A 16171-nucleotide genomic window follows, 5' to 3' on the forward strand; every position below is an offset into this window, starting at 1 on the left:
GCCCAAATTTCGAGGAAGGCCTAGAAATAGATGGCTTGATGATGTAGAAGAAGAGAGAGCAATAAATGTTAACCCATTCACAAACACGACTACATTATTACTACGCTTACCAAGAGAAATTACTGCATATGCAGTAGTGTCTGCAAATGGGTTAAAGACTAGAAGTTCAGTGCAAGGACAGGAAGAAATGGAAAAGAGTCACAATAGCAGCAAAGACACACAGCAAGCAATGAATGACATAGATGAGTAATCCACCTCACCCAAGAATAGGATTTTGAATGCCATGGTATTAGCTGCAATCCATAGGGATTGTAATGTTTAATGAATGAATGAAATAAATTAAAAATATATATTTAAAACTAAAATAAAGTGAAATGAAATCAAACTCATTTATGAAACACAAACTTAATAGCTGAAACTCATTTCCAATACAAGTACAGTGGAACCTTGATAAGTCGGATTAATCGGGACTACAGCCTATCCGGGTTATCGAAAATCTGAGTTAGCCAGAGAATATGGTAAAAATGAATAAAATACAGTATACTTACTAATAAACTCCATTATAATTGAAAAACATGAAATACCTATGCATAGTACATCTAAATTACTTACAGTTGTATTCAGTATTGTTCATTTCTTGCTAAAAAACTCAGTCAAACTGAAAAAATGATTGTACTGTCTAATGAAAATCGATCCGGGTTAGCCGGACTTCCGGGTTATCGGAGGCCGACTTATCAGGGGTCCACTGTATGTGCCAAATGTCAATCAATGATTAAAGTCCCAATTTGTAGACTACTACGAGAAATATTTATATTTGCTGTGACTCAATGTCTACATCACTTTTCTAATAAAATTTAAGGACCGTAAGGACTTCAAAGAGAGAAAATATAGACAGACTCATAAAATATCTTCGCTTAGAATAGATAGGACATATCGCTGGTACCTATGATTAATGTGATTCCTAATATATTTCCTGTTAAAATAATAACTCTTTGATAAGTGTTGGTGATCCAATTCTTTTTTATATGTGTGTCCGCGAAGATTATAACTCCCAAAATATTTATTACGAAAAGATTTAGTACACAATAGATGCCGACAAAAACAATTATTTCCCTTTCTGTTTCTGCCGATGAAAGCAATTATTTCTGAGAACTTTTCAGTAATTATAATTTTCGTGGACCCACAAACAGAAATTATGTTTTTTGCTGATACTCCTCAAAAAATAAATTTTTTCGCTAACACTATTAGGGATTATAAATTTCACAATCATATAATTGAAAATAATATTTTTTGCAGCGTTCATTGAAAGTTCTACTCTTAATGGCACTTTTCACTTATAATTTTCATAGGCGGAGGCGATATATCATCGGTGATGTGACAATACCTCCTATCTGCTTTTTCATGAGTTTTGTAAGAGAGAATAAAAAATTTTTTTCGAGTCACATCCTGTTTTAATAATATATGTTTTTACTTGTTTTGTAATAAATTCAACTATTTATTTATTACAAAACAAGTCAAAACTTACATATGAAGGGTACAGGCAAAGAAGGTCCTATGTCAAAATAAACCGGGAGATATTAACAGAAGTTCAACCACGATTTTCTAAGTCCTGCCCTTTGCAATACTGGAAGGTTAGAGAAGGTAATTACAATTTGTGAAAAAATCCACGGGTTTCCTGTGACATTTTTCTGTGAAAATTAGATTTTCCATGAATAAAAAAATTGGGAGTTGCGATGAATTTTTAAGTCCTGTCATATCCATAGAATAACAGGATACTATCTATTTTATGAAGAAAATTTTTTGGGCAGGACGGTCGCAAAAGTACTTAGGGAGTATACATATATACAAATATGTAATGAAAATAATGAAATTTTCATGATTTTCTAAGTCCTGCCAACTTAATAAATTAATTATACTTATTTCAAAATGACCAAAAAAAATATTGGCATGACGTCACCTAATGTTTAACTGCACTTGTTTCTTGGAAAATTTTGTATAAAATTTTCACTCTGGTTCCGTGATTTTCTAAGTCATAAAATAAATTTTGTTACAAAATAAATAATTTCAGTATACATTATGCAAAATGGCAGGATGTTTAGTTACACCTTTTTTACTATATATAGTTAAAAAATTTGTAAGAAAATTCGTGGAAAATTACACGATTTTCTAAGTCATGCCATTTCGCACATATCTCAAGAAGGTTAATATAAATCTATTTTCAAAGAGGCAGGATGGTTGTATAGTTATTTCGTATAAAAAAATTAAATTATCTGTCTGTAAAATTATTTCAGGGTGTTATACAAACATATTCATATCACCACATTTTTCTTGAGTAATACCATGTCGAGTATGCTTAAAAAACACTAATCTAAAACCGTTTACAACTTTACAAATGTCATCAGACCATCTGGTTGGCGGACGACCTCTACTTCGATATGCTTCGTCTAGAAGAAGCATATCGATTGTAATTAGTTTCTTTAAAATAGCTGCAGAACGCTTTTATTTGGAAAAACGAAAACTGGTACACTTATTTATCTTCCAGAGGTCAATTGTCAAATGTCAATTATCAATTGTCAATTTTTAGTACCGGTCATAGGGGTCCGTTAGGGTACGGAAACGGATATATTATCGAATAACTTTTGTGTCTAACTTTTAAGCATCTCTGACACTGGATTATTGAATTCTGGAATAGTTTTGTACTAAAAGGTACTTTTGCTTTAACTCAGAAGAATACGCAGTGCAGTGTTCTAGAAAAATCGATGTGAAAAATTTTTCGTTTTTTGGTTTTTTGAGTTTAAAAGAATTTAGAAAAATTCTATTTAGAAAAACGAAAACTGCTACGTTTATTTCTCTTCCAGAGATGAATCGATTTTATCAATTGTGAATTTCTAGTACTGGTCATAGGCCTCCGTCTATTTAAAAGTACGCCCACCAATAAAACGAGTGTGATTCATGTGCCTGAAACTTTTTTATCTTCGAGAGGCCCCACACCAAAGAAACATAAAACATGAAACGTAAAACATGTTTCATGAAAATAAAACACAGCTAAACAAATTGAAGTTCGCACACACAAGAAGCGAGTGTGATTCATGCACATAAAAAATTTTTATCTTGGTGAAATCTGTTTCAGGAAAGAGATCGTGTTGTATTTTTCGGTTTCAGTTTCATTGTTTTGGACAGTTAATTATGTGCATAATATGAATTCCAACCAAGAATTTAATATTGCATTGGTTTCTGTTGTAAAGTAGAACGAAGAGTTGTACAATTATTATAACCTGGAGAGGTACTCGAATAGGTAATGATAAGAAAATATAAGAAAATATCAGTTTTCTTTAAACCAGGACCCAAAATAAAACAATGTAGATGTTTGAATACTCAGTCTATAAAATTATTTAAATTTGCGAAGATGATTACTTAGTTCGTTTTCAACCAAATACGTACTATGATTATGATGTTGGGCAGTAATAAAAAGTTGCCGCAAGAGTAACAACCTCGTCATCATTACTTTCCATTGTTGGCTATACAAATTTTCATTTTGGTTCTTTGATTAGTATATAATATGAAACGGTTTCGTCCTTCACAATTCATTTTGTTTCATGTTTTACGTTTTAAGTTTTACTTCACGTTTCTTTGATCTGCAGCCTCCCTTATATATATATAGTGGCTAAACACCCCTTTAGGGGTTACGCCGCTTACGCTCTCTAGATCTATGTTTTGAGGTAGATCAGTCCTCATGTTCGTTATTTAATTTTCTCTGTTATTTTTCTCCACTCTTTCCTGTCTCTGGTTTTCCCTTTCCAATGTCGTATGCCCGCATTGTTGAGATCACTTACTACTTCTTGTAACCATGTAGATCTTGGTCTTCCACGTCTTCTTTTGCCAGCTGGTGTCCATTCCAATATTGAGTATATCGTCGTAGTTGATCCGGATCTCCATATGTGTCCTAGCCATTTTGCTCTTTGCTGTTTTATTTTACATACTATATCCTCCTCAATTTCTTCCAGTAACTCAAGGTTCGTTCTTTGTCTAAATTCATTGTCATTTATTTTTATTGGTCCTAATATTGCTCTTAGTATTTTTCTTTCTTGTATTCTAAGGTTTTCCTCTTGTTTTTTTGTCATGCTAAGAGTTTCGGCTGCATACATCATCGTCGGTCGAATTATTGTTTTGTATACTTTCATTTTTGATTTCTTACTCAATAACTTATTTTTAAGTAATTTTTTATTTGCATGGAAGCTCTTATTTGCTGTAATAATCCTTTCTTTGATTTCGGTTTCTCTTTCTCCATTGTTTGTTATTAATATTCCTAAATATTTAAATTTTTCGACTTCTTCAAAAGTGTATTCTCCTACTCTAACCTTTCTGTTTTCAAAGTTTTTGTCAAATCTCATTATTTTGGTTTTCTCTTGGTTTATTTTTAATCCCATTACTTTTCCTTCTGTTACCATTTCGTTTACATTCGTTCCATTGTTTTTCTATTTTTTGTTATTAGCACAATATCATCAGCGTATGCTATTATTTGTCCTTCTCTCGTTCGGAGGGTGCCTTTGTTGATCTTCCTGACGACGTATTCTAGGGCAAGATTAAACAGAGTTGCTGATAATGAATCTCCTTGTCTCACCCCTTTATTGATGACAAATTCTTCTGTGTCGCCTACTTGAGTTTTTATACTAACTACAGTTCTACTCATTGTCATTTGTATTAATCTTCTTAATTTATGTTGTATTCCCATTTCTTTCAGAGCTACCATTAGTTTTGATCTATTTATTGTATCAAATGCTTGTCGAAAATCTATAAAAAGCAGTTCAATTTCTATTTTATATCCATGAGCTTTTTCCATAATTTGTTTAACTGTATGTATGGCATCTGTTGTAGACTTTCCCTTAACAAATCCGCATTGATAGTGTCCTATGATATTCGTGGTAGCTTCGGTCAGTCTTCGTTGTATTAAGGCGGACATGATTTTATATGCTGTGTTTAATAGCGTCAGTCCTCTGTAGTTTTTACACATCTGTTGATCTCCTTTTTTATGAATCGTGATAATTTGTCCTTTGTACCATTCTTCCGGCATTTTTTCTTCGTCCCATATGTCTTTTATTAAATTGTATAATCTATCTTTTAATTCTTCACCACCATATTTTATAAGCTCCATATTGATACAGTCCGATCCTGAGGCTTTACCATTACGGCTGCTATTAATAATTTCCTCAACTTCCTCTTTTGTTGGTATTTGTAGCTGGTTTCCTAACATCATTGTCTCTTCTCCTCTGTTTTCATTTAGGTCTTGATCTTGTTGTTCTGTTAATAATTCTTTAAAATATTTAGCCCAAATTTCTTTATACTCTTCATCGTTTTCTGATACTTTTCCATTTTTATCTTTTATGCTTTTTATCTTTCCTTTAAACGTTTTGTTCTGCTCACTAATTTTCTTATAGAATTCTTTTGTGTTTCTGTTCTTACTCTCTTTTTCTATTTCTTTTATCTTATCATCCAACCACTCACGTCTAATTTTCCTTATTTTTTTCTTACATGCATGCCTTATTCTATTGTATTCTTCCCTATAATCCTGTCTATTTGTTCTTATCCACATTTGTCTCATTTCTACCTTCTTTTTTAACATTTTATGGCATTCTTCATTATACCATTCTTGTCTTTTTTTGTTTCTTTTTATCCCTACGTGTACTTCCGCTGTTTCATTTATACATTTTTTTATATTTCTCCATTCTGTTTCTATATCCTTTGAAGGTTTAGATTGTTCCTTCAGTTTTTTGTTCATGTCATCAGCATATTTAATCCTTATGTCTGGAGTATTCAGTTTTTCTACGTGCCATTTATTTTTTGTTGTCGTGTTTTTTAGTGTTCTTTTGACTTTTTGTCTTACTTTTGCAGTCACCATAAAATGGTCTGTGTCTGCATGTGCACCTCTGTAGGACCTCACGTCTGTTACCGATGTTTGCTTCCTTCTTGTAATCAGAATATGGTCTATTTGTGACCATGTTTTTTGGTCTGGGGAAATCCACGTCACTTTATGGTATTTGGGATGTTCGAATTTTGTACTAACGATAATCATATTGGTACTAGATGCTAGATTACATAATCGTTGGCCATTGTCGTTAGTTTTTTCGTGTATTGTGTGCTTACCTGCTACTTGGTTAATGTAGTCTTCCTTACCTATTTGGGCATTAAAATCTCCCATTACCAGTATTGTGTCTTCTCTAGGTAACTTCTCCATTTCTCGTTCGAGTTCCTCATACAATTTGTCTTTTTCCTCCGCAGTAGCACTTTCAGTTGGGGCATATACGTTTATGATTGATATATTAAATGGTTTGGCGTTAATTCTCAGGTAAGCCATACGTTCATTTATTGGTTTAAATTGCATAATGTTATTTTTTATTTTTCCCATAATTATGAAAGCAACTCCATATTGACCTTGTTTTTCATGTCCCGAGTACTGTAGTGTGTAGTTTTTTTTATTTATTTCTCCTTGACCTGCCCATCTGATTTCTTGAATCACTGCAATATCAATTTGGTATCTTTCTAGTTCTGAGACGATATCCTGCATTTTTCCTGGTTCAAGCATTGTTCTGATGTTCCACGTACTTATTTTTAGTTGATCACATTTTTTCGGTTTTTTATTATATTTTTTTGTGTTCGTATGTTTTATTTTATCTAATCTGTTCAGGTCCTTTTCCTTTGCAATTTTCGTGTCCGTTTTTTGTGTTGTATCCAATATTTGTTTTTTTATCAGTTTTTTGGCGTGTCCTGCTTTGCCCTTTCCAGTTCATTCTTCTCTTTGTTCCATTTCCATTCAGTCCCGTCAATAATTAATTTTTGATAACCTACTCTAGTGTTCTTACCGTTTTCTTTTTGAAATTTTGCAATTCTCCGTATTTCTTGTTGTATTTTCATCTCTTCTTGCGTTAGATCGTTATTGATATATATTTCCGGCTTTGAATTCCTTAGTTTGTTTTTGTTCTTCATAATTTTTATTTTTTCATTTTTGTTTTTTAGTTTTACAAGACATGTTTTGTCCCCTATTTTATAAGCTTCTTCTATTTCTACTTTAATACCTAATTCTCTTTCCACGAAATCTGCCATAACCTCATTGACTACATTTGGGTTATTTGTATCCATCGGTAGACCCTGGACAATAACATTGTTAGCTTTTCTCTCTTTCTCGAACTTTTCTACCTTCATTTTCACTATCTTTAGTTCCTGTTTCATTTCATCATTTTCTTTTTGTAGTTGTTGGTTACTTTGTTTGAATTCATTTATTTCTTTTCTTAATTCTCGGAGGTCATTTCTATATTCTCGTTGTTCTTCTTTTATTCCTTTTACCTCCGATGTTAAACTTTGTGTTTGATCTGTTAAATTTTGCATCATTTTTAAAAGCTGATCAATTTTGTTTTCATCTTTCTGTTGTTTGGTTGGTGTTCTGGATAGTTTCTTGCTCTTGTTAAAAATATTGTCTGCATCTATCTCTAGACTTCTCTTTTTACTGTCTTCTGAGGTGTAATCATTATCACTATCCACCATTTTTTATGTATTTGTACTCTATATTAAAGCAAGCGATAAGCTCTAGTTCCCCAGTCGACCCGGCGAAGGCTCTAGAACTTCTCAAGCAATAATTGAGTATGACTTTAAATATATTAAAATTCTTTTTACTTCGAAATCTTGTTTACTTAGTTTATTATTAATTGATTGATTTCCTTTCTTGGATTTTTAAAACTTTTTGGAAAACCGGCAACGTCGCTTTTAATTTGATCAAGACTTGTTCTCTTATCTGTTGTCAAAAGAACTGGAATTTATAAAATGTCGTTTGTTTTGATTAACATAAAATGTTCTATAAGTTACTTATAGGCCGATTTTTGCCACTATTTTTTGCACTTTAGATAGTTTATGACCTTATACAAATGTTCGCATATAGTTAATATTTTATTTCGCACTATTACCTCAAAAATCGGAATAAACTCTGGTGAAAATGTTTAACACTTTTATTTCGCACAATGCGTTGTTGCCACCCTCCGCAGCCTCCCTTAGAAAGCAATAAAGGTTTGCCATGACAGCAACGACCTCGTCATAACTTTCCATTGTCGACTATACAAATTTTATTTTTGTTTCTTCGATTAGTATATCACATGAAATCAAATGTTTTTTCACAATTTATTTGTTTCTTATTTCAAGTTTCATGTTTCACGTCTCATCTTTCACGTTTTATGTTATTTTAATCTGCCTTAGGAAGCATTTTCAGATTAGTTGAATTGTGTTAAATTGCCTTAAAATTATTAAATTTATTAATTGCCTTTATTGCAATTATTAATTGCCTTAAAATCAATTTGTTGTTATTAATTTATTTTGTTGCATAGCAATTTTATCCCGCCTTCTTACTTGTTCGAACACAAAATACACACGCATGTAACAGGCGCTGAGTTGCCGCACTCAACTCGTTTTCCTGATATTGTAGGATTGTAGATATTATCCTGATATTGTTTCCTATATTTGATAGCAAAATTTACTGACACTAACAACACCAGAATAAATCGATTTTTAAATACAGCATCTATCTACTTGCAACTTTTTGCATTGTGTTCAGGATAACATCAGGAAAAGGTGTATAATATAAAAATGGGTGGAAATTGCATTTTAGTGCATAACATGCATCCAAAAGTGCATAAACCTGTCAAAATCGGTGTATGAAGGGCAAAATTTTGTTATTTGGGAGGTTTATGGAGTTACGAATACGCAAGCAGAACCGACCTCTGAATCACCTAGTGCCCAGAGTTGCTGCTAAGGCACGCCATCTGGAGTTTCGTGGGATATCGGCAATAAATTAAAACAAAAACAGAATATTCGATGGTTTTTGGGATGGCCGAACACGAATATGACATTACAACCGACCCTCGGAGCACCTGGTGCCCAGGGTGACTGATCTCGAATTTAAGAGAGTTTTTGGAGGTCGATTCTGATGGCGTATTCATGTTCAGCAACCACAAAACTCTTCGAGAAATCTACTTGCATCACTTTAGTGTCTGAAAGCCTCGAAATTTAAGAATACGGCGTGTATATCAGTCACCCCGAGCACTAGGTAAAGATCTGTTCTAATGTGACATTCTTGTTCAGAAACCCCAAAAACCACCTGAGTAATCTGTCTGTATCAATTTACTGCCGAAATTAATATATAAATATGGTATAGAAAATGCTTAGCAAATAAAAAGGTACCATAAAATATCATTTTATTATAATACTAAAATACAGGGTGTCCCATTTAAGAAAACTCAAAAAATACTCATTCCGAGTTTCAAGTTTCAACCAACCCCGTATACTAAAATTAAACATTTTGGTATACTATTAATAACTGACAATAGTAGACTATATTAAAAATCGTTTAAACATAAATTAATAGAAGTTTGGATATCAAATCACTAACAATATGTATAGGGTGTGAATGTTCCTACAAAATTAAAAAAAAAACGTAATTATATTTTAAACTACCTCGTATAATATTTCAAAACACTATATTTTATTAAAGAGAACATCGAGTAGAATCCAAAAATGTAAAAATATACAGGGTATTCCATTTAAAAAAACATAAATTTTTGTCACCCTGTGAAAACGGGTAGCCCTGTATATTAGAAAATACTGTTAAATTATAGTCCTATCTGTGGCACATGTTTTACCTAAATAACTTTTTTCGTATATCTTACGACAAACGAGTAATTGGACTAGCCCACACTAATGCCCAACCCTGTATACAAAATAACCATAAAACCATCCTGCCTCTTTGTATATAGACTTATATTAAGATTCTTGAAACATGTGCAAAATGGCATGACTTAGAAAATCGTTGACTTTTTCATGAATTTTCTTACAAATCTAGGACTCCTGCCGTCTTACAAGAACCGTTTAACCTTCCTGCCGAGTACCGAAAAGGTATTGATTGCATTTGAGTATTATAACTTTTTAAAGGCAGGACTTAGAAAATCACGGAATCAGGGTGAGAATTTTCCGCAGAATTTTCCAAGGGACAAGTATACTTAAACATTAGGAGACGTCATGCCAATATTTTTTTGATCATTTTGAAATAAATATGTTTAGTTTATTAAGTTGGCAGGACTTAGAAAATCATGAAAATTTCATTATTTTCATTACATATTTGTATATATGTATACTCCCTAAGTACTTTTGCGACCGTCCTGCCCAAAAAATTTTCTTCATAAAATTGATAGTATCCTGTCTATCTACGGATATGGCAGGACTTAGAAATTCATCGCAAAACCCTATTTTTATTTTTTGGGAAAATCTAATTTTTACAGGAAAATGTCACAGGAAATTTGTGGATGTTTCCACAGATTGTAATTACATCGTCTACCCTTCCAGTATTGCAAAAGGCAGGACTTAGAAAATCGTGGCTGAACTTCTGTATAATATCTCCCAGTCTAAAATAATAAGTTTTGATGAGAAAAATGGTTTTAAAGTTAAAACTCCCTAGTGTTTATTTTTATGCACTCATTTATTTACTAAATTTACTGAAATTACAGCGATGGCATCAGCCTCTGTTTACAACATGACATAGCACTTTTTTTGGCCAGGGCCGCACGGACTTGCCACCTTCTTAGCCTGACTAGAGAAATTAAAATATATCTGTGGTACTAAGGCAAAACCTGATATGTCAAAAATTATCGATTTTTCGTTTTTAATGCCAATAAATATGTACATTGAGCGACGAAGAATGTGATGACAAAACCCTACATGGCTAAGCACATCCATGTAACCAGTAGATAATAAAATTGTTTCCGATATGTCCACTACTACAACAACACAGAGAACTTTTAACTTATCTGCTACAAAATCCCGTTTTTGACATATCGGGTTTTGCCTTAGAGATATGTTGTTATTCCTGACTGAACACATTCAGAGCAGTGATTGATTTATAGAATGGTAGTATAGATTGCTGGCTAACAGAGGGGACCAGAAACATTTTCTGCAAAAATTGACATATCACCTTCTTTGCCTGTACCCGTCATATGAAAACAGGAGGTGGCCCTAAAAAAAGGTTTTACGTCTCTCCTAGAAAACTCATGAAAAAGCAAATAGGAGATATTGAGAAGGATAACTAACTGGACACCACTATGGTCGAGGAATAGAGGAAGGCCTACAGTCCATTCACTTTACAAATTCCCAACTGTAAACAAACGCACGTGGAAGCTAAACAGGGCCGTACTGATGTGTATCATATGTTTTTTAAAAATAGTTACTTTTGAAACTAATACCGTAAGAATTGCTTGAAATTTAATTGTAAACAAAATTTTGTTCTTTTTAAGGGGAAAGGCGCGAAATATCGGCTGTCAAAATTTTTAATGTGTTTTAAATTGTATTAATTTTTTTCGATTCCTGAGAAAACTAATAAGTATTTTTGAAAAATTTAAACGCAGAATAAAATATTACCTTATTACCGAGGGTCAAGAGTCCCTTAGAATTAATAAAAAGTTTCTTTTTAGTGAAATATTTGCAATTAAAAATCACCCTAAATTTTCTTTTTTATTTTCACCCCTGTAACTTATTAAAATAAACATTATAGAAGTTTTCAGGGACTTTCGGCCCTCAATAATAATGTAATCTTTCATTCTGCCTTTAAATTTTTCAAAAATATTTATTAGTTTTCACAGGACTCAAAAAAAATGAATACATTTAAAACACATTGAACATTTTGACAGGCGAAATTTTGCGCCTATGTCCTTAAGAAAAATGTGATAAAATAAAATATTCATTAACTGAGATATACATAACAATGTGAACATTTTCAATAAAGTAGCATCATATTATAAGGTTATGTTATTTATAAGTTATGTCTTTGCTAAGAATGTTTTTTTTTCGATAAAATATTTACTTTCTGGAATATTTGCAAAAAACCGTATAAAAACGTGGTTATTTTTGTTGAAAAATGAACATAATCACTCACAAATAACTCGAAAAGTATTGACTTTGTGAATAAAGTGAAAAACCTCTATAGAACAAAAGTTGCTTAGAATTAATCAATTTATCCATTTCCGGGCTTATTTTGAATGTGTATTTTTTTGCCAGGACCAAAGCACACATCGGCACAGTATTACTTTTTTCTTTGACATATTAGCTATATGTATGCCAAATTTCATGTCACGATTATAAAAAATAAAACTATAAAACACGACCAGTCTTAATTAATAACTCAACAATAACTACTGTAAAGTACATAACATAACACAAAATAATATTTTCTTAAAAACTAACACGCTAAAAAATACAATTTGAATTTGCAGATGCAGACTGACAAGTTAGGACCTGTAAAATGAGAAACCGCCTCGTTTAGGGCGATAAATTATATTTAATAGCTTCTTGACGAATGAGTGGACGAATCGTTAACACATGCGTTTGTTTATGTTGGGAATTTGCTATGTGAATGTAGTGTAGAAGATGTATGATGTAGATTAAGATATAAGAGCAATGAATGTTAAAAACCGGGAAGTTCAGTGCAAGGACAGGAAGAAATGAAATAGCCACGATTGCATGGCACACCGCAGGACACACAACAAGTTATAATTGAGGCGTTCTTTGCAAAAACCCCAGTAGTCCTTTTTTTCCGAAAATGGACTTATGCCATCTATGGATTGAAGGACTAATTACCTACGTTCCTTGCGTAAGAAACTTCCATTAAAGTTACAGTAGTCCAAAATATAAGCGACAAAAGTATAGGCGATTCCGCATAAACCCCATATGTCAAGCGCAATTCCCTTTGTTAATGACTATTGGTGTTTTTGCGGGAAACTTTATCGCTTGGCTGTCAGTAGGTTTTTATAGGTTAAAGTTCCTTCGAATAGTTGTGTTGTGTGATTTTATAAGTAAATATCGTTTTTCCTATAAATTAATGAAAAATTCCTGCAAAAACCCCATATGTCAAATGAATAAATGTCCTTCATAAATAAACAAAAGGAAAAAATAATGTTATTTATATTGTAAACTGTGTGTAATCATCAAAATAATAAATCACTAATTTGAGAATTTCTGTAAACTTAATAGGGTTCAATTAAATAACTTTTTTTTAAATATCTCCTATGTTGTAAAAAGTGACATATGGGGTTTTTGCAAAGAACGCCTCAATTGACATAGAAGAGTAATCCACCCAAAGATCTTATACACATAGATTTGGCCAACTCCGAAAAATAGCGTAACGCAGAGCAGTTTGGGTCGGTGGTCTATTTATCTCTCTCTACTGGCGCTTAGCTTTCTCTCTCTAGCATATGATGGCTGTCGCCTCTGTGTAACTGTCGTTCCATTACTCCCACCTCTTGGTAGATACGCTCACACTCGCACGACAGACAAATATAGCTAGACCACCGTAATTGATATCGACGTTACACCCCGATGCATTGTTTAGCATATCTCTAGCCAGATCTATTCTTGACATATCTCTGAATCCACCTCACCCAAGAATAGGATTTTGACCTCTATGACGTTAGATGTAATTCCTAGTGAGTGTAATGCTTAATGAATGAAGTAAAGAAAAAATATATATTTACAACTAAAATAAAATGTAACTAAACTAAGTTTAAGTATGTATTAACATTCAACACTCATTTCCAATACAAGTATGTGTCAAATGTCAATAAAATGATCCTAATCCTATGTCCCAAGTAGTAGATGACTATGAGAAATATTTATTTGCCGTGACTCAATTTCTACACCACTTTTCTAATAAAATTTAAGAACTTTAGAAAGGTTTTAAAAGCACAGTATGGACAAGGCATGAATGGATCATTGGTATGGAGGTATTACACATTAAAGGGAACATAATCATTTTTTTGTATTAAGGGAACAGAAATAGAATTTTAATGAATGATATCTGGGAAAGTAGAAATATTTCCTTTAAAATGGGAAATGATACAGCTTCCATAATAGCAAAATAATGTTTCTGTCAGATATTGGGTCATAGAACCTAGGAATTAAAAGAAAAGTAAAAAATTAAAATGACAGTTAAAATTTGGGAATAAAACAATACGTTTTGAAACAATAAATCCCATGCATAAAGAAACATTAAAATTAGTGGGTAGCTCGTTTGCATAAATTACAATACACAATAGTAAACATTAACATGTCAATCATCAGCTGATGACACATTTGTCATAAACTATATAAAAATAACCGTTTTCAAAATTCCACATAAAAAAGATTACGGGACAAAAAATGTCCCAAAATGAACCTACCTGGAGTCAAAGTTTTGCTCAAAACGTCAGGAAATACTGAGCTCTTGGGTGACGAAGATCCCGTTGGACTGCTCGAAGGTCCTGGAGATCCAATTCCGCTTTGTGTGGGGCTCGAACAGAAAGGTACACATCGCCTCCGTTTCGCAGGCCGTCCGCCCAAAACGGGCTCCCAATCCAAAGATCTTTTCAATGTTGCACACGCCATTTTTAGTTTGGTTGCTAACTAATCAAAACAAAACTATCAACTTCACTTGTTCCGTAACTGGCACGAAAATATTATCTGAAATAAGTCTATTGCACACTTTGTATTCCAATTCTAGTAGATTTCGCTTTAATATTTCACTACGAAGGGGATGTTTCTTGATTTTCTTTCTTTATCTCAATCCAAAATGGCGATACGAAATACGAGAACTGACATTTTTAGAATTATTTCAGTCCTCCTTCTCAAAAAGATTAAATCGATTTGCACTTGCGCAATGACATGCGCAGTAGCTGTACAGGCATCTCAAATAGCCAGTGGCGTCAACTGGAATTTATTGAAAATCCATTGTTCTGACCAAAAACCGTTATTTACAACTGAAACTCCAAAGAAAAAAAAATTCAATTATTCTAAAATAAAACTTATTAAATTAATAACCATATAACGAAACTTCTGTGAGTAAAATTTGAAAAGAGGGCGTCATTAAACAGTTTTTAGTTTATTTTCAAATATCTTTCCTCGCATCGATTTGTAGTATCGATTGTAGACAGTAATGAATAAATTTCGATTGTTAAAACGTTATAAATTGTTCCTAAGGGTCAGTCTCTCTTATGCGATTGTCGCATGCGTTCGACGCAAGCAGCAGTCGCAAGCGATGTTCTGTGCACTCCTCAAATGTAAACTTTATACGAGCGGTCTGTCTTGTGCATCTGACGCGTCGGACGCACAAGACAGACCGCTCGTATAAAGTTTACATTTGAGGAGTGCACAGAACATCGCTTGCGACTGCTGCTTGCGTCGAACGCATGCGACAATCGCATAAGAGAGACTGCGGCTTTAAGCCGCAGTCTCTCTTATGCGATTGTCGCATGCGTTCGACGCAAGCAGCAGTCGCAAGCGATGTTCTGTGCACTCCTCAAATGTAAACTTTATACGAGCGGTCTGTCTTGTGCGTCCGACGCGTCAGATGCACAAGACAGACCGCTCGTATAAAGTTTACATTTGAGGAGTGCACAGAACATCGCTTGCGACTGCTGCTTGCGTCGAACGCATGCGACAATCGCATAAGAGAGACTGCGGCTTAAAACGAAAAAAAGATAAAGGTTTTAATGCGAATATAACATAAAAACTTATTTAAAAAACTGGATTAATAAAGTCGAATAATAATATAAAACTATAGGTATGGGCTATTCCACGAATATACGCCTGTCTTGGATTATCGCGACAACGAATATTTTAGTGTGCAACATTAGTGTAGGAAACAAAGGTTGAACCTTGCAAAATGGACACAAGTCCGGTTTTATTTTTTTTTCTGGTATATCAAGGGGTGCTTATTATAAGACTAACTTTTTCTGAAAAAATTTCGCCCCGGAACCCCCCTTTTCACCCCTTTAAAGGGGGTAATTTGTGGTTTTTGCGGAACGTAGCCCTTCCTTACCTTTTACAAAAAATTTCTTTTATAGAAATATGAAGAGGACTATATTCTCTACGATTTATTTTCCGACAGCATCTGTCTATCATCCACCGTTTAGCAAGGGTGGCGCCCCAAAGTTGACAAGTTTTTAAAAAAGATGTTTTTAAAAAATATATATTTTTCCCTAACTGTAACGGAAATTAAGAAGAAATCCTGCGGCGATGATTCACAAATATGATTGATTTTTTGGTATAGGTTTCACTTAAGGGTAATTGCCCTTTTTTTAATTACAGTGTGTTACATTTTAAAAAACCCCTTTTT

At 33.2% G+C, this 16171-nt stretch overlaps 1 protein-coding gene across 1 annotated transcript in view; it reads right to left on the minus strand.

Moving 5' to 3' along the window:
- The window catches only part of LOC126891721 (akirin), a 43067-nt gene extending 28382 nt beyond the window's left edge, over window positions 1-14685 (minus strand). Inside the window, exon 1 of the mRNA XM_050660986.1 lies at window positions 14238-14685. Within this exon, the coding sequence (XP_050516943.1) occupies window positions 14238-14442 (205 nt within the window). The 5' untranslated portion in view covers window positions 14443-14685. The remainder of the gene's footprint in view (window positions 1-14237) is intronic.
- Window positions 14686-16171: the final 1486 nt, after the last annotated feature.

This window comes from Diabrotica virgifera, chromosome 9, assembly GCF_917563875.1.
Source record: "Diabrotica virgifera virgifera chromosome 9, PGI_DIABVI_V3a".
Lineage (NCBI taxonomy): Eukaryota > Metazoa > Arthropoda > Insecta > Coleoptera > Chrysomelidae > Diabrotica > Diabrotica virgifera.